Source organism: Triturus cristatus, chromosome 6 (assembly GCF_964204655.1).
Source record: "Triturus cristatus chromosome 6, aTriCri1.1, whole genome shotgun sequence".
Lineage (NCBI taxonomy): Eukaryota > Metazoa > Chordata > Amphibia > Caudata > Salamandridae > Triturus > Triturus cristatus.
The window spans coordinates 827189859-827214374 of NC_140589.1; the positions used below are offsets into that span (position 1 = coordinate 827189859).

At 49.6% G+C, this 24516-nt stretch overlaps 1 protein-coding gene across 4 annotated transcripts in view; it reads left to right on the forward strand.

Moving 5' to 3' along the window:
* NOX3 (NADPH oxidase 3) overlaps window positions 1-24516 on the forward strand; it is a 777582-nt gene that overhangs the window by 531270 nt on the left and 221796 nt on the right. For all 4 annotated transcript variants that reach the window (XM_085611433.1, XM_085611430.1, XM_085611432.1 and 1 more), the window contains one exon: window positions 22961-23123. In XM_085611433.1, coding sequence (XP_085467559.1) covers window positions 22961-23123 — 163 coding nt within the window. The remainder of the gene's footprint in view (window positions 1-22960; window positions 23124-24516) is intronic.

Sequence of the window (24516 nt, forward strand, 5' to 3'; positions counted from 1 at the left end):
AGGTGCCCCAGGGGACAGTATTGGGCACGCAACTACATGCTACTGAATGGCTGAATGGGAATGACTGCTACACACGTCACCATCCCTGCACTATGCGTAGCGCACACTCATGCACATCATGTCACAGGCCACTACATAGGACATGCGCGCTGTAAGGCATGACACATGAGAGACCAACTCCCATGTCTGGAGCCAGCATCAGTGCCAACTGACATGGAACCCACATGCAGTGAACTTGACAGTTCACAGGCAAGGTCCCACAACCTGTTACCCACCACCACCACCCATGATGCTACAGTCATTGTTCTCGTGGACAAAGCGCCAGCCTACATTACCTTGTGAAGGAGTGACTACACACAGACCAGGGAACACATTGCAAGGAGGGGAAGGGTGGCAGGGGCGCAGCGCTACACTTGGGCAAACTGGATGGGCACAGCACCTTTAAACCCTGCCAGTGAATTAATGCCACTGTGCCCTTACAAATGCCGGTGACACACAACAAACGCACATGTACCTACCCCCTTCCGCCTGCTGCATCGCCTGTAAGCGCCTCTCCAGGTCTGGAAAGACCACCGGCAGCACACGCCTGTGGAGGTGGGTCAGACGGCGGCGGCCGCGGTTCTTGTGGCTCTCAGGTGAGTCCCCCAGCAGGAGCCGTGCAATCCTCCGCGTCCAGCACCGGATATCCTGCCAGCGTTTCCTCACCTGGGACAGGCTCCGCCTCCGACCATCCACACGCCTCACGGCACTGACGGCGGTCAGCCAGATCTGCTCCTTGGCAGAGGCGCCTACCTGTGAGGAAGTACAAGTGACACCACATCAATACACCAGCCACATGTCACAGAGAGACATATGTGAACATAATAGCTGGTTACTACATGGCATGTAATGCAGCCAACGCATTGCACCTCTGTCATAGGGACATCATCCTCTGGTGAGGGAAAAGGCAGTACGTGCCATAGTGGGTACTCAGGTGGAATGATGGCAATGTCACAATCAATGATCAAGGCTCACACTGTGCATCACACCCACCCCTCCTGTCTCAGGGCACTGCTGGGAGGACTCCACACCCACCCCTCCTGTCTCAGGGCACTGCTGTTAGTGATAGGTCCCCACCCCTCCTGTCTCAGGGCACTGCTGGGAGACATCAGGCACCCCCCCCCTGGTACCCCCCCGACAGTACATGGCATGTGTGTCACACCGGGTCACAATGCCTGAAGACACAGTCACAACATAGGGACAGTCTGTGGCAGTGGCCTATGCACTCACCTGATACCCTGGTCGCCCATACAGCATGGGGTACTGTGGGAGGATCACATCCAGCAGAGCCATGTTCTCCTCCAGGGTGAATGGCTGTGTCCTCTCCACAGCCCTTGACATGGTTCCAGGGAATCAGTAGCAGCAGCTTGGTCGACAAATGCAAAGATGTGCAGGCAAGTAATCCCTCATGGGACCTGGCTGCCTTATATGTGGCCTTCTGCCCAGTCTCATGCACAGGAGTACAGAGTGATTGGTCACTCACATTTGCATCCTATGTTTCCACCAATCCCTTCAAACCTAGCAGTCTGTGGGTTCTCTATCGGTTTCATTCTCCTGCATGATGTCAGCCCCACAAACACATTGCAACAAAGTAGAAGAATTCCAACTGACTTCTGCTGTGCACCTTCCAGAACAAAATCGAAATTTGAACCTGGTCGCCATGACAACCAGCATGCATGTAGGCCTTAATACTTGTCCCCTATGTAATTTGGAGCATCACACACAGGTACGGTGCGTTTCGGGGCCCTAGGGCACCCCAAATGCATGGCAACGGCCCGTACATGCATGCCTACGTTCAAAATCACTATGGGTCTGCACGCGTATGCGTACACGTAGTGGTACGGACCGTACACACGCATGTACGCTCACTATCACTATGGGTCTGCACGCGTATGCGTACACGTAGTGGTACGGACCGTACACTCGCATGTACGCTCACTATCACTACGGGTACACAGACCCATAGTGATAGTGAGCGTACAGGCATTTGTACGGTCCGTACCACTACGTGTACGCATACGCGTGCAGACCCATAGTGATAGTGAGCGTACAGGCATTTGTACGGTCCGTACCACTACGTGTACGCATACGCGTGCAGACCCATAGTGATAGTGAGCGTACAGGCATTTGTACGGTCCGTACCACTACGTGTACGCATACGCGTGCAGACCCATAGTGAGAGGGCCGTACACTCGCATGTACGCTCACTATCACTATGGGTCTGCACGCGTATGCGTACTCGTTGTGGTACGGACCGTACAAATGCCTGTACGCTCGCCATCACGATGGGTACACATACGGCAGCACTCCCACAGTGATTGGGGAACATACACAGGCCCTCTTAGCAGCAGTACGCCGGTTTGTACACATCACTGTGGTGATAGTCGACACACAGGTAGGAATAGGGCGGACATACTTGTCCATGGATGGACATACTTGTCCAGGAATGGACATCAAGGCATTGTCTGTGCATTACTACATGTGTGGGGCACAGGTGTGACAGGCTGTGATGTGGAACATGCCTCCTGAGTGGAGGAGGCACCAGATGTATGATGAGATGTGTACAGGTGTACTGTGTGAGGGTGCAATGTGTGCCAGGCATGCCCTTGACTCCTTTGACATGTGTGCATGTCGTACTGCGCACTTGGGGTGAGCGTCACTGGCATGGCACGGACACCAACACACGGAAGTGTCCCATGATGCCCGGTACAGGGGTCATGACACCTGACTTGTCACTACCCACAGTGCACAATGTGACTATGTCATTTATGTGTCCGGGATTTACATCAGGTTGATGTTGTAGCACCCTCAAAAGCTGCAGCCGTTGCAGCAACCAACATGTGTCTGTGTGTAGATTATCATTGCACACTGTTCCGCACACCATGCCACATGTGGTATCTGATGTGAGGTGCACATGTATGCATGGGACACGGAGTAGCGTGACAAGGCCATGTCAGCATCCTCACAAGGAATGTGTGGTGAGTCATGACATGTGCACCTTCATGGCAAGGTGTGTGGGCAGGCCTAGTGTAATGTCATGTGACCTGTGGCTCCGGTGTTCCGCTACCAGTCTCTACAATCGGCATCCTACTTCTGCTGATGTGTGGGTGTATGTCACTTCTGTCTTGCGTCGGGCTGTTCACTTGCACTGGGACACAGCTATTCCCATGGCGTGGCATGGGGAGGTTCTCAATCACCGTGTGTGGCTGGGTCTTGGAAGGAGTGTCACCTTGCATCCATACGTGTCCTGGGCATGTAGCACATGCCTGACTCCCTATGTGGCATGTGTGTATTGGCAGATTTACATGTGCTCAGTAGACATGCGTTGTTCTCGTAGTGCACTCACTCTTCCTTGTCACTTCCAAATTACTGCAGAGCGCCTCCTGTTGCCCGAAGAATTCCAGACTTGGCCACCATGCAGGAGAATGACAGGATCCGGCTCTACCGCTTCACCCAACCGTTGATTCTGGAGCTGACGGCGAGACTGGCACCACACCTGCAACCGCAGCACAGGTATCCTACGGCACTGACACCCCAGCTGAAGGTAATGGCTGCCCTACATTTCCTTGCCACGGGTACCTTCCAAAATACCATAGCTCATGTTGGTGGCATGTCCCAGAGCATGTTCAGCGGTGTGCTGCATGATTTCTTGGAGGCCATGTTGATTCACCTGGATGACTTCATCAAGTTCCCAACCCCTGAACAGATGACTGAGGTCAAACGTGGTTTCTATGCCCTGGGAGGGATGCCCCATGTCATTGGGTCCATAGATGGGACACATGTAGGTTTGGTACCACCACACGCACGGGAGGTGGCGTACCGCAATCGGAAGCACTACCACTCCATCAATGCCCTTGTGGTGTGTCTGTCCAACATGGTGATTTCACATGTCTGTGCTCGTTTTCCAGGATCAGCACACGATGCCTACATCATGAGGCGTAGCGGGATGCCTGATATGATGATGCAGCTGCGCAACGAACGTGCATGTGTTGTTGGTGGGTACAGTCTGTCTGTCCTGTATTCTGTTTGGCCGAGCAGCACTACCGCTTCGCCTGTTCTAACGATATCCATGTGCTTTCCATTTAGGGGACGCTGGCTATCCCAACATGCCTTGGCTGCTGACACCTCTCCGCAACCCCATCACGCCGGCCCAGCTCCGCTACAACACCGCCCATGGCCGGACAAGGCGAGTGATAGAGAGGACGTTTGGCATGCTGAAGAGCCGATTCCGGTGCCTCCACAAGACCGGCGGCGCACTCCCATATGCCCCGGCGAAGGTCTGCAAGATCTTCATGGTCTGCTGCATGCTGCACAACATGGCAGTTGAAAGAGCTGTGCCCCTCATCCTGGATCAAGATGACGAGGACCATCCACCCGTGGAGGACGAAGGGCTTGGCAATGGGGCTAGTGATGTGGAGGATGTGGAGCCGCAAGAGGACATCCGGACTCGGCTCATACGCGACTTCTTTGCTTAGTGGTGAGTACCAGGGTCTGAGTGTGCACGCATTGGTCCCCGTGTGGCATGCGTTGTGATGTGTGTCTCCACCTGCATGTATGGCACGTGGGTCAGAGGTGTGTGTGGGTGTGTCACTGGAGTGATGGTGGCAGTGATGGTAGTATTTCCCCAGACATAATTGTGACCTAGCATGTTGTCATACATACATGTGTCGAGTACATGCACATGCAAGTGGCTGTGCTTCTTGTGGCTGACTTCTTGTGTGTCTCTCTTCCCCAGGTACCTGCGCATGCCGTTTGCTGGTTGCATTGTTGTGGCACTGCTATTCCTAATGGACATGGCATCGTGGGCTGACTCAGCGTTACAGGCACGGACACGTTTGGAAGTCTCCATGGGGTAAGGGATGCATCTGGGGTGTATTGGGTGTGGCAGTTGTTCACGATGTGTGCACACTGCCCCGGTCGGGGTTTGGGTCCTCTGCAGACATGTGGCATCCCCATGGGACACGACATGCAGCTGGGTACACCTGAATAGATGGGCTGCCTGGTTGTCAGTCATCAGTGATGGGATGGTGGATTGTGATGAAGGCATCAATGTGTGTGACACTGCCCTCGGACACATACGGTTAACATTGTCTTGACATGGCGTGGGACTTCCACATCAGCGGATGTATGGTGTATGGCAGGCTCTCCGTGAGCAGCTGTGGGTATTTAGCTATTATCCGACACTTGTGTGCCAGTTCCATGGCTATCACGCATTTGTGCTGCAGAAGGGGGGTGCCAGTGTTGGAGCCACATGTTACTCCACATGATGTGTTCATGTGTACTTCAAGTTGCCTCTGCAATCCCAAACACATGACTATTAAAGGTGTCCCTATGCCTCCAAGGTGCCTCTTCTCAGTCAATGCTGGTGTGTTGGCACGGTGCATCCTGCATGTCTGGCATGGTATTCCCTGATTGTGGCTATGTGTCAATGTGTCGAGTGGCAAGATGCAAGCTGTGTGTGTGTGCTGAGACTGTGTAATGGGCATGATGTCCATGACTGTGTGGGTATTGTGACATGTGCCATCCCCATGCATCCAACGTTGTCCATGACCCCATTCTCTGCATCCACCGGACTCAAGCTTGCAGGACATGGTTCTGCCACCTGTCTACACGTACCTGGGTGCCCCCCAGGACACGGGCCAGGATCCCTGACCTCTGCGCATGACTGTTGCTGTACTCAATGTGTCTGTCAGCACGGTTGTTCGGCCACCCCCTCAGCTGGTTCTGACCATCACGGGTGTGTATGGTGCTCCATGTCTGTCTTGCCTAGAAAACTGTGACCCATGTGTCCTGTGCCAGACTCAGGCCCCAGGGTGTGGATGGTTGAAGTGAACAGATGACTCAGGCATGTTTAGACTGTACAAGACACATGTTAGGTAATAATGCTACCAGCAGGCATCTACTCTTAATAGTGTGATTTATTATTGGGGGGGGGGGGCCAAGTGAGGGCCTTTCCGGGATTAGGGAATCCAAAGTTCAGTAGGGGAGTTGGTGTCCTTGCCATTGGAAATCCTCAGAGTCCATGCCACAGTCTTTGTCAACATTGGTCAGCCAGTGACCAGCAGGGCCATGTGGCAGAGAATGTCTCTTGATGCTGTGATGCTGTTGCTCCAGTGGGCCAGGTGCCAGGCCAGGTGTCCTGGGAGATGGTGATGTAGCAGCCACCCTCACGGTCCTTTCCGTGGACGACCCGGCTTCCTGCGGGGAACCTCAGCAGCAGGCCGTGACGACGTCTGGGATGCTCCGTCGGATGTTTCCTCCTCCTCCTCATGATCCCTCCCTGTGGGTGGTGATGTTCTCCGCCTTCTGGCACAGGGAGGGTCGGCCATGGTGTCGGCCATCCGACGGAGTTCAGCGTGAATCCCCTGGGACGCCGTCACTTGCTCAGCCTGTCTGTCCTCCATCCTCCGTTGGTGTAGCTGTAGACAGGCTATTAGCTCCGCATGTTGCTGGGCCTGCTGGACCTTGATCCCCTCGAGGACGGACACAACCTGGGCCATGCCCGTGGTGTCCTGCCGGTATGAGTCCAGGATGTTACGGACATGGGAAAATACCGGATCCCCAGCCAACTGGTCAGGCTCGCGCCTCCGCCGCTCTCCACTCCCACCACCCCTGCCCACTTGCGCCTGGCCTGCACTTGTGGGCACATGGGGTCTCCGGGACCCCTGAGGGGTGGCATTGGCGTTGTCGCCTGCCTCCTCCTGGGTGCCCGGGACACCGTGTCCCTCCTGGCGAGCCTGGCTGCATTGTGGTGTTGGGGCAGGGATCCTGGGTGTCTCCTGGGATGTGGCAGGAGTGGGGGTGGTGGTTGGCACGGTTGTACCTGACGCAGGTGCTGCAGGTGGTTGGACACCAGAGGGGCCAGGTCGGTCGGGGTCGTCCGCAGAGTGGTGAGAGTGGTCGCTGCCGGTGGGATCGGTCTCCTGCAGATCCGGGTCCTGTGAGTGTTCCCCCCCAGTGTTGGGGGGTGCAGCACGACGTTGACCTGTGTGTGAGAGAGACAATGTTACTTTTGATCCATGCAACATCCATGTTTCATCCGTTACAAAGTTGGCACATTTCCTCTTGGAATTAGGATCTGTCTTGCATTCCACTCACAGTGCACTTGTGCATGTGTGTGTCCCTTGGGCACCAATTTGGCCCCTTTAACTATGTGTGGCACAGTCTTACTTGCTGCGTCAAGTGTGACTGCAGTCAGCAGTGGAGTGTGCATGTGTGCCGAGCTATGCGTTTGCGCCTTCCTTGTAGCACTGTACATGTGCACATGGAGTGGATCCACACACTCATATGATGCAGGTGGCTGTCCTTGTGCTCGTGTACAGGTTGTAACATGGCCCTGCGTTTTGCCATGATGAAGAGGGGGGGTTCTGGCACTGGGCACCCTTGTCTACATGCACGCAGTCCACCTGCTGACGTGCAGACATTCCCACACACCAAAGGACTGATTTGCTCTCCCTGTGTCTCCCTCCCTCTCTGTCCCCCTCTCCCTCCCTCTGTGTCCCCCTCTCCCTCCCTCTGTGTGTCAGCCTCCTCCCTCTGTCCATCTTCCTGTGTCCCCCTCCCTCTCTGTCCCCCTCTCCCTCCCTCTGTGTCCCCCTCTCCCTCCCTCTGTGTGTCAGCCTCCTCCCTCTGTCCATCTTCCTGTGTCTCCCTCCCTCTGTGTCCCCCTCTCCCTCCCTCTGTGTGTCAGCCTCCTCCCTCTGTCCATCTTCCTGTGTCTCCCTCCCTCTGTGTCCCCCTCTCCCTCCCTCTGTGTCCCCCTCTCCCTCCCTCTGTGTGTCAGCCTCCTCCCTCTGTCCATCTTCCTGTGTCTCCCTCCCTCTGTGTCCCCCTCTCCCTCCCTCTGTGTGTCAGCCTCCTCCCTCTGTCCATCTTCCTGTGTCTCCCTCCCTCTGTGTCCCCCTCTCCCTCCCTCTCTGTCCCCCTCTCCCTCCCTCTGTGTCCCCCTCTCCCTCCCTCTGTGTGTCAGCCTCCTCCCTCTGTCCATCTTCCTGTGTCTCCCTCCCTCTCTGTCCCCCTCTCCCTCCCTCTCTGTCCCCCTCTCCCTCCCTCTGTGTCCCCCTCTCCCTCCCTCTGTGTGTCAGCCTCCTCCCTCTGTCCATCTTCCTGTGTCCCCGTCCCTCTCTGTCCCCCTCTCCCTCCCTCTGTGTCCCCCTCTCCCTCCCTCTGTGTGTCAGCCTCCTCCCTCTGTCCATCTTCCTGTGTCTCCCTCCCTCTCTGTCCCCCTCTCCCTCCCTCTCTGTCCCCCTCTCCCTCCCTCTGTGTCCCCCTCTCCCTCCCTCTGTGTGTCAGCCTCCTCCCTCTGTCCATCTTCCTGTGTCCCCGTCCCTCTCTGTCCCCCTCTCCCTCCCTCTCTGTCCCCCTCTCCCTCCCTCTGTGTGTCAGCCTCCTCCCTCTGTCCATCTTCCTGTGTCTCCCTCCCTCTCTGTCCCCCTCTCCCTCCCTCTCTGTCCCCCTCTCCCTCCCTCTGTGTCCCCCTCTCCCTCCCTCTGTGTGTCAGCCTCCTCCCTCTGTCCATCTTCCTGTGTCCCCGTCCCTCTCTGTCCCCCTCTCCCTCCCTCTCTGTCCCCCTCTCCCTCCCTCTGTGTGTCAGCCTCCTCCCTCTGTCCATCTTCCTGTGTCTCCCTCCCTCTCAGTCCCCCTCTCCCTCCCTCTGTGTCCCCCTCTCCCTCCCTCCGTGTGTCACCCTCTGTCACCTTGGCCCAGCTTCCTGGGCACACACTGTTAGCAGATCTTTGAGTGGCCCTTGGCCTGTTGATGTGAGTTTGTTTCTGATCTCCAGGCACCCATTTTGTCTGCTGTGTGTCTGTGCGCTGCTGCTGTGGTGGTGTGTGCTGCCACTCTTTCACACTGTTGGCTGTTCATTAGCTGCTGGCATGTGCAAAACAGTGCCTTCACCCCCATGTGTTGATGCAAGGCATCCGCCATTTGCTGGCAAGTCATTCCTGTGTTGGGACACAGTGTTTGTCTGGCTGTGACCTAGGCCATATGGGCAGAGGGCATTGTTGTCTGCTTTGGAGTCGCACTATGTGATTCTTGGTGCCCAGCCTCCCGCCATCCGGGTTACCGTGTCATGTGTTGTTGTCTTCTGTGGCCTGTGACTTGACATTGTCCAGCTGGGTGCATGGGGCATGGTGGCAGCAGTGGCATGTGCCTGCTCATGGAGTGTGGTTGAGTAATGCGATGGCTTGTGGTGTTTGCGTGCCTGTTATTAATTTTGGTTGTGGTTGCAGTTCCCCCCATGTGAGGTGCGTTGTTTGTGTACTCACCCGGGTCTCGGAGTCCTTCTACTCCTTCAACTGCCTCCACCGGCAGTATGGCCATCACCCTCTCCTCCCAGGGATGGTACTGTACGGCTCTGCGGGAGGGCCCTCCTCCGGTGGCGTTGGCCTGGTCGTGTTCCTCCTGTCTCTTGGCTCTGACCCTCCTCCGCAGATCGTACCACCTGTTCTGGCAATCCTGCTTGGTCCTCCTGGTGTCCGCAACAGCATTCACAGCATCGACGATGGTCTGCCACATGGCTGTTTTGGCTGCCTGGCTGGTGCTTCTGACCAATGTTCCAAAGATCTGTGGCTCGACTCTGAGGATTTGATCAACAAGGACCTCCAACTCTCGGTGACTGAACTTTGGATTCTTGGTAGTGGGCATGGTGAGGGGTGTGGGTGGGGATGGTGTGGGTGTGGGGGGTGTGTGGATGTTGGGGGGGGGGTGTGGATGGTTGTGTGTGTGTGTGAATGTGATGAGAGGGTGTTTGTGAGGGTGGTCGTGTGAAGGTGTGCAAGTGTAAGATGTGGTGTCGCTTGTAGTCTGGTTCTGTGGTGTCTGGCAGCAGTGGGTCTGTTGCAAAGGCTCATGGTTTGTGTGTGTGGGCCCTTTTTATTGGTCCATGGGTGGGTGTGGCAGTGTTTGAATTTTGGGTGGGTGTGTTATAAGGAGTGGTGGTGTATTGGGCCTCTGTTTGTTTTTGACAGTTGCAGGTCAGTGATTGTGTTATTTTAGTGGTTGTTGGCCATGTTTAGTGGCTGTGTGCCTTTCGAATGGTGTATTGTTGAGTTGTTTTGTTTTGTCCTTGTTGTGTACGTGCGTTTTGAGCGTGTGTACGGTGTGTACATGGGCCATTTGGTTGTACGATTTGGTCCTTGTGTGTGGCTTTGTACGACTCGTACATGCGGTTGTGATGTTGGGGCATGGGGTGCGCTCCGTACTTAGGAGGTTGTGTTGGGGGTGCGCCAGGAACGTACTGGGGTGGGGGTACGACTGGAACGTACTGGGGTGTACATAGACGGTGGTACGACACGTACAGGGGTGGGGGGGTGTACATAGACGGTGGTACGACACGTACTGGGGTGGGGGTACGACTGGAACGTACTGGGGTGTACATGGACGGTGGTACGACACGTACAGGGGTGGGGGGGTGTACATGGACGGTGGTACGACACGTACAGGGGTGGGGGGGTGTACATAGACGGTGGTACGACACGTACAGGGGTGGGGGGGTTTACATTGACGGTGGTACGACACGTACTGGGGTGGGGGTACGACTGGAACGTACTGGGGTGTAGGTAGACGGGGCTGTGACACGTACTGGGGTGGGGGTGTGGCTCGAACGTACTGGGGTGTAGGTACACGGGGGTACGACACGTACTGGGGTGGGGGTGCGACTGGAACGTACTGGGGTGTACATAGACGGTGGTACGACACGTACAGGGGTGGGGGGGTTTACATTGACGGTGGTACGACACGTACTGGGGTGGGGGTACGACTGGAACGTACTGGGGTGTACATAGACGGTGGTACGACACGTACTGGGGTGGGGGGGTGTACATTGACGGTGGTACGACACGTACTGGGGTGGGGGGGTGTACATTGACGGTGGTACGACACGTACAGGGGTGGGGGGTGTACATAGACGGTGGTACGACACGTACAGGGGTGGGGGGTTTACATTGACGGTGGTACGACACGTACTGGGGTGGGGGGGTTTACATTGACGGTGGTACGACACGTACTGGGGTGGGGGTGCGACTGGAACGTACTGGGGTGTACATAGACGGTGGTACGACACGTACTGGGGTGGGGGTACGACTGGAACGTACTGGGGTGTAGGTACACGGGGGGTACGACACGTCCAGGGGTGGGGGGTGTACATTGACGGTGGTACGACACGTACTGGGGTGGGGGGGTGTACATTGACGGTGGTACGACACGTACTGGGGTGGGGGTACGACTGGAACGTACTGGGGTGTAGGTAGACGGGGCTGTGACACGTACTGGGGTGGGGGGGTGTACATTGACGGTGGTACGACACGTACTGGGGTGGGGGGGTGTACATTGACGGTGGTACGACACGTACAGGGGTGGGGGTGCGACTGGAACGTACTGGGGTGTACATAGACGGTGGTACGACACGTACAGGGGTGGGGGGTTTACATTGACGGTGGTACGACACGTACTGGGGTGGGGGGGTTTACATTGACGGTGGTACGACACGTACTGGGGTGGGGGTGCGACTGGAACGTACTGGGGTGTACATAGACGGTGGTACGACACGTACTGGGGTGGGGGTACGACTGGAACGTACTGGGGTGTAGGTACACGGGGGGTACGACACGTCCAGGGGTGGGGGGTGTACATTGACGGTGGTACGACACGTACTGGGGTGGGGGGGTGTACATTGACGGTGGTACGACACGTACTGGGGTGGGGGTACGACTGGAACGTACTGGGGTGTAGGTAGACGGGGCTGTGACACGTACTGGGGTGGGGGTGTGGCTCGAACGTACTGGGGTGTAGGTACACGGGGGTACGACACGTACTGGGGTGGGGGTGCGACTGGAACGTACTGGGGTGTACATAGACGGTGGTACGACACGTACAGGGGTGGGGGGGTGTACATTGACGGTGGTACGACACGTACTGGGGTGGGGGTACGACTGGAACGTACTGGGGTGTACATGGACGGTGGTACGACACGTACAGGGGTGGGGGGTGTACATAGACGGTGGTACGACACGTACAGGGGTGGGGGGTTTACATTGACGGTGGTACGACACGTACTGGGGTGGGGGTACGACTGGAACGTACTGGGGTGTAGGTAGACGGGGCTGTGACACGTACTGGGGTGGGGGTGTGGCTCGAACGTACTGGGGTGTAGGTACACTGGGGTACGACACGTACTGGGGTGGGGGTGCGACTGGAACGTACTGGGGTGTACATGGACGGTGGTACGACACGTACAGGGGTGGGGGGGTGTACATTGACGGTGGTACGACACGTACTGGGGTGGGGGTACGACTGGAACGTACTGGGGTGTACATGGACGGTGGTACGACACGTACAGGGGTGGGGGGTGTACATAGACGGTGGTACGACACGTACAGGGGTGGGGGGGTTTACATTGACGGTGGTACGACACGTACTGGGGTGGGGGTACGACTGGAACGTACTGGGGTGTACATAGACGGGTGGGGGTATACATATACTGGGGGTACGTGTCGGACGTACGGGGGCTGGGGGCAGTGTTGGGCGCGTATGCGGGCACATGTCTCCATGGTTGCTATTGGTGTTCGGTGCGGACGGTGTTTTTTCCATACGGTTGTAGGCTCGGACGCACGGGATGGATCGTGATTCCTCGGTCGGACTTGGATTTTTACGTTTGTAAGGTAAATCGTCCGAGGACGTGTCGGACACATTTTCCGACCCGAGGACGTGTGGGGAATGATTCCCGGTGCGGGTCGTATGGACTTTTTACCATGCGAATCGTGATTGCCAGTTCGTACGGCACTTGGACGATTCGTACGGTAAAAAGACCCGATACGAGTCGCACGGGGGAATTTTTTACCGGATCGTGATCGGCACCATAGTGTCAAGTGAAAGAATAAGGACTACCAAACTATCATGGCCAAAAATATCAACATTTTATTGGTAGGTATGTGTATTTAAATTTAATTTACCTTATTGCATTTAAAAAAAGTTGAATTATTCTTTTAAAAAGTGTAACACATAAAACAAATACATAACGGAAAATAACATATGAACAATGATATAACTTTAAAAAAGTTATTCTTAAAAATACATGCCATTTTAAAATATACTTCTAGTAATGAATTATCAATTAAAATCCATTACTAAACAAATATAATTTGTAAATTGAAAATATACTCTTTATGTTGCTTTATATAATCCAATATAAACGTTTATAATTCATATATATATATTTTGAATTCTTTTTATTAAACATTGGAAGCAAGCGAGTATTATCAATAATACGTTGTTACAGTACATGTACCTCAATACAGTTCCATCACATTGCAGGGTGCACGTCAAATACAATAGATACAAACTTATCGGCAGCCTGTGTTGTAGTTCCCTCCTCTCATTGTTCCCCATGTTCAGGCGAATCCTCAAACGGCAAGCATATCATCCCTCTTCTTTTATTCCAGGACCCCAGATCTTAGTCCATTTTTGGTGACAACCTCTCCCTTCATAAATCACTCTTTCATCCTGCATGCACCAATCTATGTCCTCCTCCCACTCTCCAAGACTAGGACCAGTCGCCCCCCTCCACTTCTTTGCAATATTACGTTTATCCACCATACACCCCAGGGCAATCCAGGTTCTTTCTATAGATGTAAAATCATTGTCGTCCCAGATGTTATGTAGACACCATCGGCGAGAGACCGTCGCTTGTTTACCACATAGAGTCAACATTTTTCCTGTTATTTTATCCCAGTATCTCTGAATAGTAGGGCAATCCCACCACTGGTGTAAAAATGTTCCTATCTGACCGCAATTTCTAGGGCAGAACGAGGAGTCGGAGACACCCATTTTAACTAATATCGTACTCGTGTAGTATGTTATGTGCAAAACCTTTGATTGTATAAGACGGAATCAAGAACGTATTGCCACCTCCCGGGGGGATGCCAGTGCCGCCTGCCACTCCTCATCACTCATATCTCCGATATCGTCCACCCACCTAGCTCGTAGTTTCACCAGGGGATCCGGCATATTATTTAATATCTTCTTCTAGGATAGCGATATAGCTTTTTTCGGTAAATAATCATCTAAAAGTCTATCCTCCAGGGGAGAGGGGGCCGGGAGTTTAGTGCCCCTGGGTATTAACTTAGAAAGTGCTCTTCGCACCTGTAAATATCAACACGTTTCCCCTACTCTCAATTCATATTCCTTTTGAAGCTTGCCGAAGGGAACTATCTCCCCCTTCTCCCATAGGTCCCTAACCTTGGAGAGTCCAATAAGGTCCCATTTTTCAAACCCAAGGTGCTTAGCCAATAGCCCCAGTTGTGCTGATTCCAGTAGAGGAGTGGCCAATGTTATCTTATTTTTCCACCCCAGAGCGGTTGTTGCAGTGTGCCATAATGTGAGTGTTGTTGATGTTGGCGTATGTCGCCCACCGTATATCGTTCTTAGGTAATTTTCGGATGGTACATTATATCTTTCCAGTCTATATGCCAGGTCTGCTCGTATCCAGTGGACCCAGTGGTTCATAGCTGCAAGTTGAGCTGCCCAATAATAATATATTGGGTTGCCCGGAGAGCTATCCCCCCGCTGTACCAACTTTATGTGAGCTTAGTTAGTGCTATGCGTTGTATACCACTATCCCACAGAAGTGTACGAATTTCAGCATCGATTGCCTGAAAATACTTTGGTGGAATTAGATAGGGAGTATTTTGTAACACAGAAAGAAAGCGTAGGAGTGCCATCATTTTATGTAGGGTGGCCTTTCCAAGCAACGTGAGAGGCAGTGCCCTTCAGTCCCGGACATTGTCCAGGAGCCACCGCAAAGGAGGGGCCAAGTTACGCTCATAAAAAACTGCTTCATCCCTTGTGACATAAATACCTAGATACTGAAACTCGTCAGTTACTCTTTGTGCGGCACAAAGCCGGGGAAGCTGGACGGCCAGGCCGCATCAGACGTAAATGAGCGACTTGTCCCAGTTAATAATATAACCTGAATATTTTTGGTAGAGGGTAAATATATGCAGAACTCTATATCTGGAGGAATATGGGTTTGTCAGGTAAAATAGTATATCGTCTGCATACAAGGAGATTCGGCCTTCCCACTCCTCCATCCATTTGAGTACTCTGAGGAGCGGATATCCCCGGATCCATGTCGCTAACGGTTCCAGCACCAGAGCGAATATTAATGGTGAGAGCGGGCACCCCTGCCATGTCCCTCTTTAAAGCTCGAAGGTCTTGGACCCACCTCCATTCACTGTAACCTGTGCAAGGGGCTCTGTATAAGAAGTTTGACCCATGATACAAATTTCTCTCCAAATCCAAATCTCTCCAAAACTGCGAATAAGAAAGGCCATTCGATCATGTCAAACACTTTTTGGGCATCTAGAGATACTATTACTGCTTCCTCATCAACATTTCGGGCTCTGCCTAACACTCCGTGGAGGTGCCACAGGTTGAGCGTGGTGTTCCTACCTGGCATAAAGCCAGATTGGTCCGGCTGAATCAACTTGTGCAGCAGGGGAGTCAATCTCATCGCAAGGATTTTGGCAAGGATCTTCACTTCTGCATTTAGCAAAGAGATGGGCCGGTATAAGCCACAGTTTGTAGGGGGTTTCCCGCTTTTGTGCATCACGACAATATTGGCGAGTCTCTGACTCTCAGGCAGGTTACCACGCTCCACGCTTTCTGCATACATCCTCACCAAGTGCGGAGCTATTGCTGATGCCGTCAGTCTGTACAATTCAATAGGTAGGCCACTTGGCCTCATTGCCTTCCCTGACTGTAATGCCCTGATTGCCTGTACGACCTCTCTCTCAGTTAAGTCTACTTCCATGCGTTCCCTGTCTGTTTCTTTTTAAGGAGGGTAGTTTGAGGGTGGCCAAAAGTTCCTGGGCCTCTGTCTGTGTGGACCTTCCTGCTGGTGTGTATAATTGACTTAAATATGCTGCAAAGGCCTCTGCTATATCTTGCCTATCTCTACATAGTGTTCAATCGTTTGATGCAACCTCTAACACCCATCTGTTGGCTTGTTCCCTTTTATCCAGCCATGCTAACAGTTTATTGGCTTTATCACCTATTTCATATACTCGGTGTTGGATTGCTCGATATTGCATTTTTGCCGCTTCTTCAGCTATATCTTTATACTCTTTTTGTTTGACCAATAACCTATGCCTGGAGTCCAGGGTATCCAGTAAGACGAACTCAGCTTCTATCTTGCTAATCTCCTCCTCGATTGGTAGTAATTGTTTCTACTTTTCTTTTTATGTCCGGCCATGGATAAATACTGCACCCCCTAATTACTGTCTCATATGCCTCCCACATCACCTGGGCTGACACCACGACCCCTCATTTTCTTTAAAGTAGTTGGTAGTTACTTCTATTAGGTCTTCTTTTATGCTTGGTATCCTGAAGTACCAGGGATGAAGTACCGCGGGAGGTATACCTCCATAGGAAGCCACCAGTGGGGAGTGGTCCAAGATACCTCTCGGGAGATGAACCACCTCCCTAAACATCGCAAGTTGATCTGCCCTCCCAAACATGTAGTCTATACGGGACAGTGTACCATGAGCCCCTGAATGAAAAGTAAACTGGCGAGTTGTGGGATTGTATGCCCTCCACACATCTACCAGTCCCATAGCCCTCACAAAATCATTGAGTGCTTTCCCAGGTGCCTCTCTTGGTTTGGCTTGCTGTCCATCCCAATACCCGTTAATGGCTGCATTGCAATCTCCTCCTATAAGAATTTCCCCATCCAGTAGGTTAAGTATGTGTGTCCCTAAATCAGCTAGAGCAGAGGAATGCAGTCTTGGCGGGACGTAAAGGGACGTGATGTTTAGCAATCGGCCCTCCCAATACCTGGGCAGTGTGATGAACCTTCCCTGTATATCGTGTTTGATCTTCTGTATTGTGAAGGGGAGGGATTTGTGCAGAAGAATACCAACTCCCCTCGATCCCCTAGTGTATCCCGCGTGGGCCACCAAATTATAGCCCTATCTATTCAATGCACAATAGGAAGTCCCTTGTATGTGTGTCTCCTGCAATAGTACGACGTCGGGCATGTGTCGCTTTAAATATTGCAACACTATCCCTCTTTTGATTTTGTCCCCAATCCATTTACATTCCATGAAAGGATCTTTAAGTGACAAAGGGGGCGTTAATGGCGACTTGTCATACATTTCTTAGTGGTCGTGTGTACTCCACGGGGGACCAGGAGGATATCAAGTTTATCCTGGGCAGCCAGAAGCAAAGAATCGCCCAATACGTCCATGGCTAACCGCATTACAACTTGAAATATTATCCTCCTGCACATAATCTCTTTTATCACATGAACTGTTTGATTTTCTTCCTTAACCAATTTGAACAACTTGAAAAACTCATTTCTGTCCATCGACAGTGTGCAACTTCCCAACCCCTCCCCCCTCCTTGCCTCCCAGCATTGTGGACTTAAAACTGCCTACCCCCCAACCTTGCAGAGTGCCTGTGTACCCATACCCATCTTCACAACGTTGGGGAACGCGTTATGTAAGCCAATTGGTCCATTCTGCTTTGTAGACATATAGTCTTATCGGCTACGCAGAACACTCAGTAACTTCGTATAGTTGAGTTATACATTTCCCACACTCATTGCGAGACCTCTCACTGTACCGCCCAATACCTAGACATTAACAAATGTGTTGTCCACAAGTCCCAAGTATTTCAAACCTGTATGGGTTACATTACTACAACTAAAGTCTTTTAAGTTATGCCTCTACTTAGCAGTGCCGCAACCCCTCTCTTCTGACTCCAAACCTGCGTCCTGTCTGCGATTTTCTTCCAGCCGATCCTGTCCCTGTGCACATTTATGAGGGTCAGTTGTGTGGGCTCCAACAGTCCCTCCAGCCCTCCAGCCACTTCCAGGTCTCCTCCGGAGATGTAAAACACCATTACTTGCCTTCCGCCACCACCACCCTGAGTTTGGCCGGGAAGAGCATAGCATGTTTTATATCCTTGTCTCTGGGCGCCCTCTTTCCATCAAGAAAGGAGCGGCACATCTTTTGAACCTTCATCGTGAAGTCCGGGTAGAAGGATATCGTTGAGTTCTGAAACTTCAGTGGAGGAGCAGATCGGGCTGTTTGTAAAATTGCATCCCAGCTCAGAAGTTGAAGATTTTTGCTAGGATAGGGCATGAGGGTGCACCCGGCTTCGGTGGGCCTCCCGGCACCCCGTGGGAACGTTCCACCGATAAGTAACGGGAGGGAGCCCGCGGCTGTAAGTGATTTTGGACCAGGTCTTCCACACATAGGTTGGTGGCAACCCCAAGAATACGGACATTGTTCCTCCGGGAGCGCCCCTCATAGTCTTCCAGCTTTGCCTCCAGTTCTGTCGTGGTTGTGATGAGTTTTTGCGCATCCAGTTTAAGTGTATCAGTGGTTTTGTGCAGCGTGTAGACAGAATCTTCAGTGGCTTTAACTCTGTCCCCTAAGTTACGTATTGCGCACAATAGTGTCACCTCAGTGGTGACTGTATCAATCTTGATCTCTAGCGCCAATCGTACACCCTGTATTGCCTCCATTATATCATGAAGGGTCGTGGCGTCTTCCTGAAGTAGTTTTGATGGGGCGGTTGCTTCAGATTTCCCCTCCGGCTATCTCTGTTTTAGAGTGTGCGTACTTTTCAAGTTTAGTTTGGTGCGTTGGCACCTTGGGATTAGACATCTTGTTGGGGGTATAGTGTGTTTTCTTCCCCACTGTCCGCCCTCTCCTTGGCCCTGGGCGATCAATGCCCCTCAAACCATCCTGGAATAGTTCCTGTTGTGGCAGACAGCGGCCCAAGGGATGCGCCACACACCTCGTACTCGCCTGTGTTGAGGTGCCCTAGATCTTCTGCTCTCCTAGTGCCGGGACCTAGGTATCGGGCCGATGCCTGCTTTCTGGGGTCTTCCTGGGGTCTTCGTGAGGCGGTCCGTCCGTCGGAGGCCTATCCAAGTGTCAGTCCCCCTGCTGCTACAGCGCCACCAACGACAGGCCCGTTTATCCACTCATGGGCCACTCATGCCTCCCTGGATTTATGGGACTCGCGGCTCATCCACCGGGCCCCCGTGACGCCACAGCCCTGGGGAGGCCCCGCCGCCACAGGCCTGCTCACGCCCGATTACCACTCTCGACACTTTCCACTTTGGCGGGGAGTTAGATCACCCGCCACTGTCCAGTCGTGACTACTTAAATTCTAGGGCTTTATGACTCACGTAACCGAGTCTTCGGTGTCAGCACTCCCGGGGCTGGGCTCACTGGAGGTCAGCAGGCACTTCCATCTTCAATTCGACTCTGCCTGAATTTGCTCTCCCTTCTCTGGCCATCTCTCACAGTTCTTCAAGCACGCATTCAGTGGGACATTCGTGCCAACCTTTCGGGACTCGCATATGCCGATCTTGACCCACAGAGCCGCTGAGCTTCGCTGTTTTGGCTGGTGGGATTCTGGGGCAGTCCGCGCACTGCCGGCAAGCGAAGTTTGGGGCTTATCTGAATATTTGAGGTGGATTTAAGGAGAGTTAGTGAACGCTGCTAAGGAGCTCTATCCAAGTGCGATTATCTAGGGTGCTCGCTGGCCACGCCCCCTATAATTAATATTTTTAATTCACTTAAAGCACATATATTTATTATGCAATTCAAACTAAATGTCATAAAGATGTAATAAAAAAATGATTCTTGAATACAAATTATGGAAAGATTCAAACTATCAAAACAAAACACAATAAAAATAATTGAAAGAACTGAAATATTAAATAAACTTAAAAATGAAACATCCTCAAAATATCAGATAAAAGTCCAGAATGAAGTACAATGTAGTAACTTAACTCCAATTTAGAAGCATTAAAAAAACAAATTCAATAAATTCAAATACAGTACTCTAACTACAGTTCTACAAACTGCAGAAAATACATACACTGTGGGGCTAAGGGGTCACATTTACTATTCTGTCTCCAATCTAACAAATCATGTGGAAATGCACACATTGGGAAAGTCAGATGTACTGTTCTAACTGCAGCCTATCAACTTTCAAGAAAGTGGGTGGGTCAGATTTAGTATTCGAACTCTAGTCTAACAAACATTGGGAAAGTGCATCCATTGGGGCAGATCAGGTTTTACAAGTCTAGTCCCAGGCTAAGAAACACCAGGTGAAGAGCATACATGGGGTAGTCAGATTTACTCTTCTAAACCCCATTCCAACAAATACTGAGACAAATGCATACATGGGACGGGTGGTTCCAATTTACTGTTTTAACCCCAGTCAAATAAACAATGGGGAAAGTGCATTTATCTGGGGATCAGATTCACTACATCCAAATAATATTAATAACAAATCAAATGATTTCAGAAATGTAAAAAAAATAAAATAAGAAATCGATACAATAGTCAAAATTTGCAAAGAAAAGAACGTAAGAAAATAACAGAAGTGTTAAAAAAAAAAATCTCAAACTCGCACATAAAACACAGAAACAGAAAGTATACTTATTTTGTTTAACATATTTGAGTTTGTAGTTACTAATAACTTATTATTATTCTTTTTTTATAAACAATCTACCCACCCATCTCCCAATATACCCCACAATCCATTTCAAAATATATAACCATAATTTATCTAGAATGTAACCTTAATTGAAAAAAGATGTTGAAGTTCTAATTTTAAAAATTGCATAAATAATACATTTAATAATATCACTTCAGCTTTCTGTGTCAAAGAACATTTGTTCTGGACCATAGCTGAAGCTTCCTTGTTGATTGACATTAAAAAAGAATGCAAATACTGTAAGTGCTGACGCCATGCTCTTACATTCTAGATGTTGAATCTAAAGATATGGATCAGCTGAAAATCTACACTGCCCATACCGTTTGCCTAGTTCCCATTCCATAGACCAACCAAAATAAATCTTCAACATTGCGAACTCACTGTCCAATCATGCTGCAGATTCCACAGTGAAATATTGCTTCTCAAGAGTACTGATCAAAACTCTCAACCCACTTCCAGGGCAAGATTAGCACTACTTGTGACTCCTTCACACTATTTTAAACCACACAGTAAATGCACCTTGTCTATTTTGGCATTATGCACTCCCAACAATGTGCCTATCTTGCTTAAGACCATTATGGGCCACACTATCCTTTTAAAAATGTAATTGATCTGTTTGGTGTCACCCCTTAACTTATTCGTGGTGAATAGAGTTGAACTTTATAGCCAGATTCTATCTCCAAAATTCACCCACCTTTGTAATCTCTCCCTAGTGAATGGGGCTTTGTTACGTTCTCTCGAAAAAATCCATTGTTACACCTCTTCTCAAATACAATTATTTTGAGCGTTCTATAATGACATATTGGGCACATATTGGCCATCAATTTCTACCTGCTAAAAAGTGAAACACGTATAAATATGCAGCTTTAGACACACATTGAAAAGTGCAAGCAATTTGAGTGGGCTCAAGATGGCTTTCACCCATCCAGTAGTTTTGGCCTTGGTTCTTAACCAACGTATGTTCATTTCTGAATTTGGGAAGTTCTGCTGCATAGCAATTGACATGGTCTCTCACTTCTTCTTTATGACTTGTGTCTTGGAAGCTGGTGACCCTGATGTGTTCGTTTCAGCGTACTCTCAGGTATTCTCCTTTCTGCCTATCCTACTGGAAAGTAAGTCTGTACATGTGGAGTGCTGTTGGGTTCAATGTTCATTGCAACAACTAATCTATTTCTGGCCCTCATATGGTCCCATAAGTTCATAACCAACATATTGTCTGACACAAATCTCATGTTATAAGTATAATTTAAAAACATGTCTCCCCATTGAAATTACCAATAGAAAATCTACACCCAATGGGATAATATTTTTGTAAATGATATTTAATATGTGATGTTTCAGCCAGATAATATTTTTGCTAACACTATTCTGACAGACGACCTTGGCCCTCTTTATCTGTTTGATCTTATCCTTTAGGTTTATGTTTTATGCCTCACTGGACATTACTCGGTGAATCATTAGACTGTTTTTGAGTTCCACAGATGAACAGCTACACTTTTATGACTGTCTAAGAACATGTGAACAAACTGTCTTACTTTTGTTTATAATTTCTAAAGACCCTTCTGGCGTGATCACCTAACTTTAGGACAATTGTGGTCCAGACAACATTAGGTTAAGACTTATAATTCCTTCCTGCTGGGGTTGCTCTCCTTACTAATTCAACTACTTCAGAGTATGCAAATCTCGGTGACAAGACTGATTCTACACCTGAGTAAAAGCTTATATAGATCCAATCTATCTCCTGGTCACTAGCTTCCACTAAAAACACATCACCTTTAAGACAGAAAACATTACCCATCAAACCTCTACAATAAAGGTCTGCTTTTAATCTGCACACCTTTAAAACATTAATATTTCCATTAGGCGTTCTCTGTTATGTTTTGCACAGCCTGGAACAATCTTCATTTGGATCGGGGTTGCATGAAAAGTTCTTTCGGCTTCAGTGGAATGCTCAAAACCCAGCTGTTTTCTTGTTAAACTAGACTTTGTTTCTCTGGTTGTGATATTCATTCCCTCTATTGTTTGATTACTTAAAAACCAGGACACCATCTAACTGAATAATAGTCACGTTTGAGAAACAAATAAATAAAAATAAACACATCTCATTGAGGGCGTTTTGTACAATTTTCATGCACTGTGGTTCTATAGTGGTTGCCTAGGTAATCGTTTAAGAAATATGAGGATAAACATCATAATAAATGCCATGGAGGTAATAAAACTAGTTGTGTACAAAGAGCACTGGTAGTAAACCGATGGTTTGGTTAGCCTTATTTTCTGCAGTTCGACTTGGTGAATATGTATATGACATTACTACCTGTGATTTTTGTAAGGGCTCACTAAAACAACATGAGGGAAGTATATTCTTGAACAGTTGTTTACTTTTTTTTCATACATCTAGACTGGCAGTTGATGGGCCATTTGGATCAGCAACTACAGGTGTGTTCCATTATGAAGTCAGCGTGTGCATTGCAGCTGGAATTGGAGTGACACCGTTCGCTTCAGTTCTAAAATCTATTTGGTACAGATTCTGCAGCTCATCAACTCCACAGAAACTAGAGAAGGTAAGTGATAACACATGATCAAAATCAACAAAGCCTACATAGTGGCTTTGAGTAGGACAGTCGTTTATGTACCGTTTATCCCAAAATATTAAAAAACGGCATTCTGTTTAAAGCATTTTCTAGCCAAAAAAAAGGAAATATTCTTTTGTGTACTTAGCTGTTGAAGGATCAATTGGGTAACTCTGTCATTTTGTAGTGTCCTCCCCAGCTTGGGTACTTGCCAATGACTGTGCCACACACAGAGATTAGTATTACACATCTTTATACATCTACGTGTAACTGCGAAGTCAACATTCTTAACCAGCCTTCATTGCATTCGCCTCTAACACTTACGTCACAGTTCTATGGAGTCCATCAGAAGCCAAAAGGGTTCCACAATTCTAACTCACTGTAATATCCTGAAGTTGTTTAAAGTTTATTAATTCATAGATGTGCTTATTATAACAGAGATGCTGCTTATATTTAAAGGGACACCATGGTGATAGAACCTGGTGTGGTGATGCTTCTGCAGCAGCCTGTCATTTGTATCTGACATCTTCTGCTGGATGGATGGGATCACTTTACTGGAATAAACTCAACTATATTTCCTACCTCTTGGAGTCTCCCCATTCTTGATTTTTACTAAATTTTACACTCACAAGACACAACATCTCCCCCTCTGTTAAATAAAAACTAAAAAAAATCTAGAATATATATAGATAGATAGATAGATAGATAGATAGATAGATAGATAGATAGATAGATAGATAGATAGATAGATAGATAGATAGATAGATAGATAGATAGATAGATAGATACAGTTAAACCACTTCACTCAATCTTTTTGGTGAAAAACTCAAAACAAAGGTGGGCAGTGGACCTCAACAGAATGCCACACCGTTATACCCTAAAAGCAAGCAAATTTTGAAATTATATTTCATACAGTGTGCACTGCCCTATATGCACCCTCTGCCCAAAAGGATGCTCCCCTCTCATTGGGAAATCTTTTCAAACATTCCAACCAGAGGTGCACCACATCCAAAGAATTCAAAATGATCACAAATTTTGAAAATTAGTTACAACAAATTTCATTAATCCAATGATATTCTTCTTTTATTGATGCTTCTTTGAGATATTGATAAAGCCAGCCAACGCGTTGCATCCAACACGCAATGGACTTCTTCAGGGTTGTAATTAAGTAAATATGTAACATGTATAAATAAACTGTACAAAAATATATACAAAGACACACATTGATAAATCCTATTTACACAACCAATGGGACACAAACAGAACGGAGAAATATTGTGAGAATACATAAAGTGAAAAAACGAGGGAAAAAACAAAACACACAGTGTGTTGTGGGTGGAATGTTCCCTTGTATTGTGACTTCCTATTACCCTGTTATTTAGTT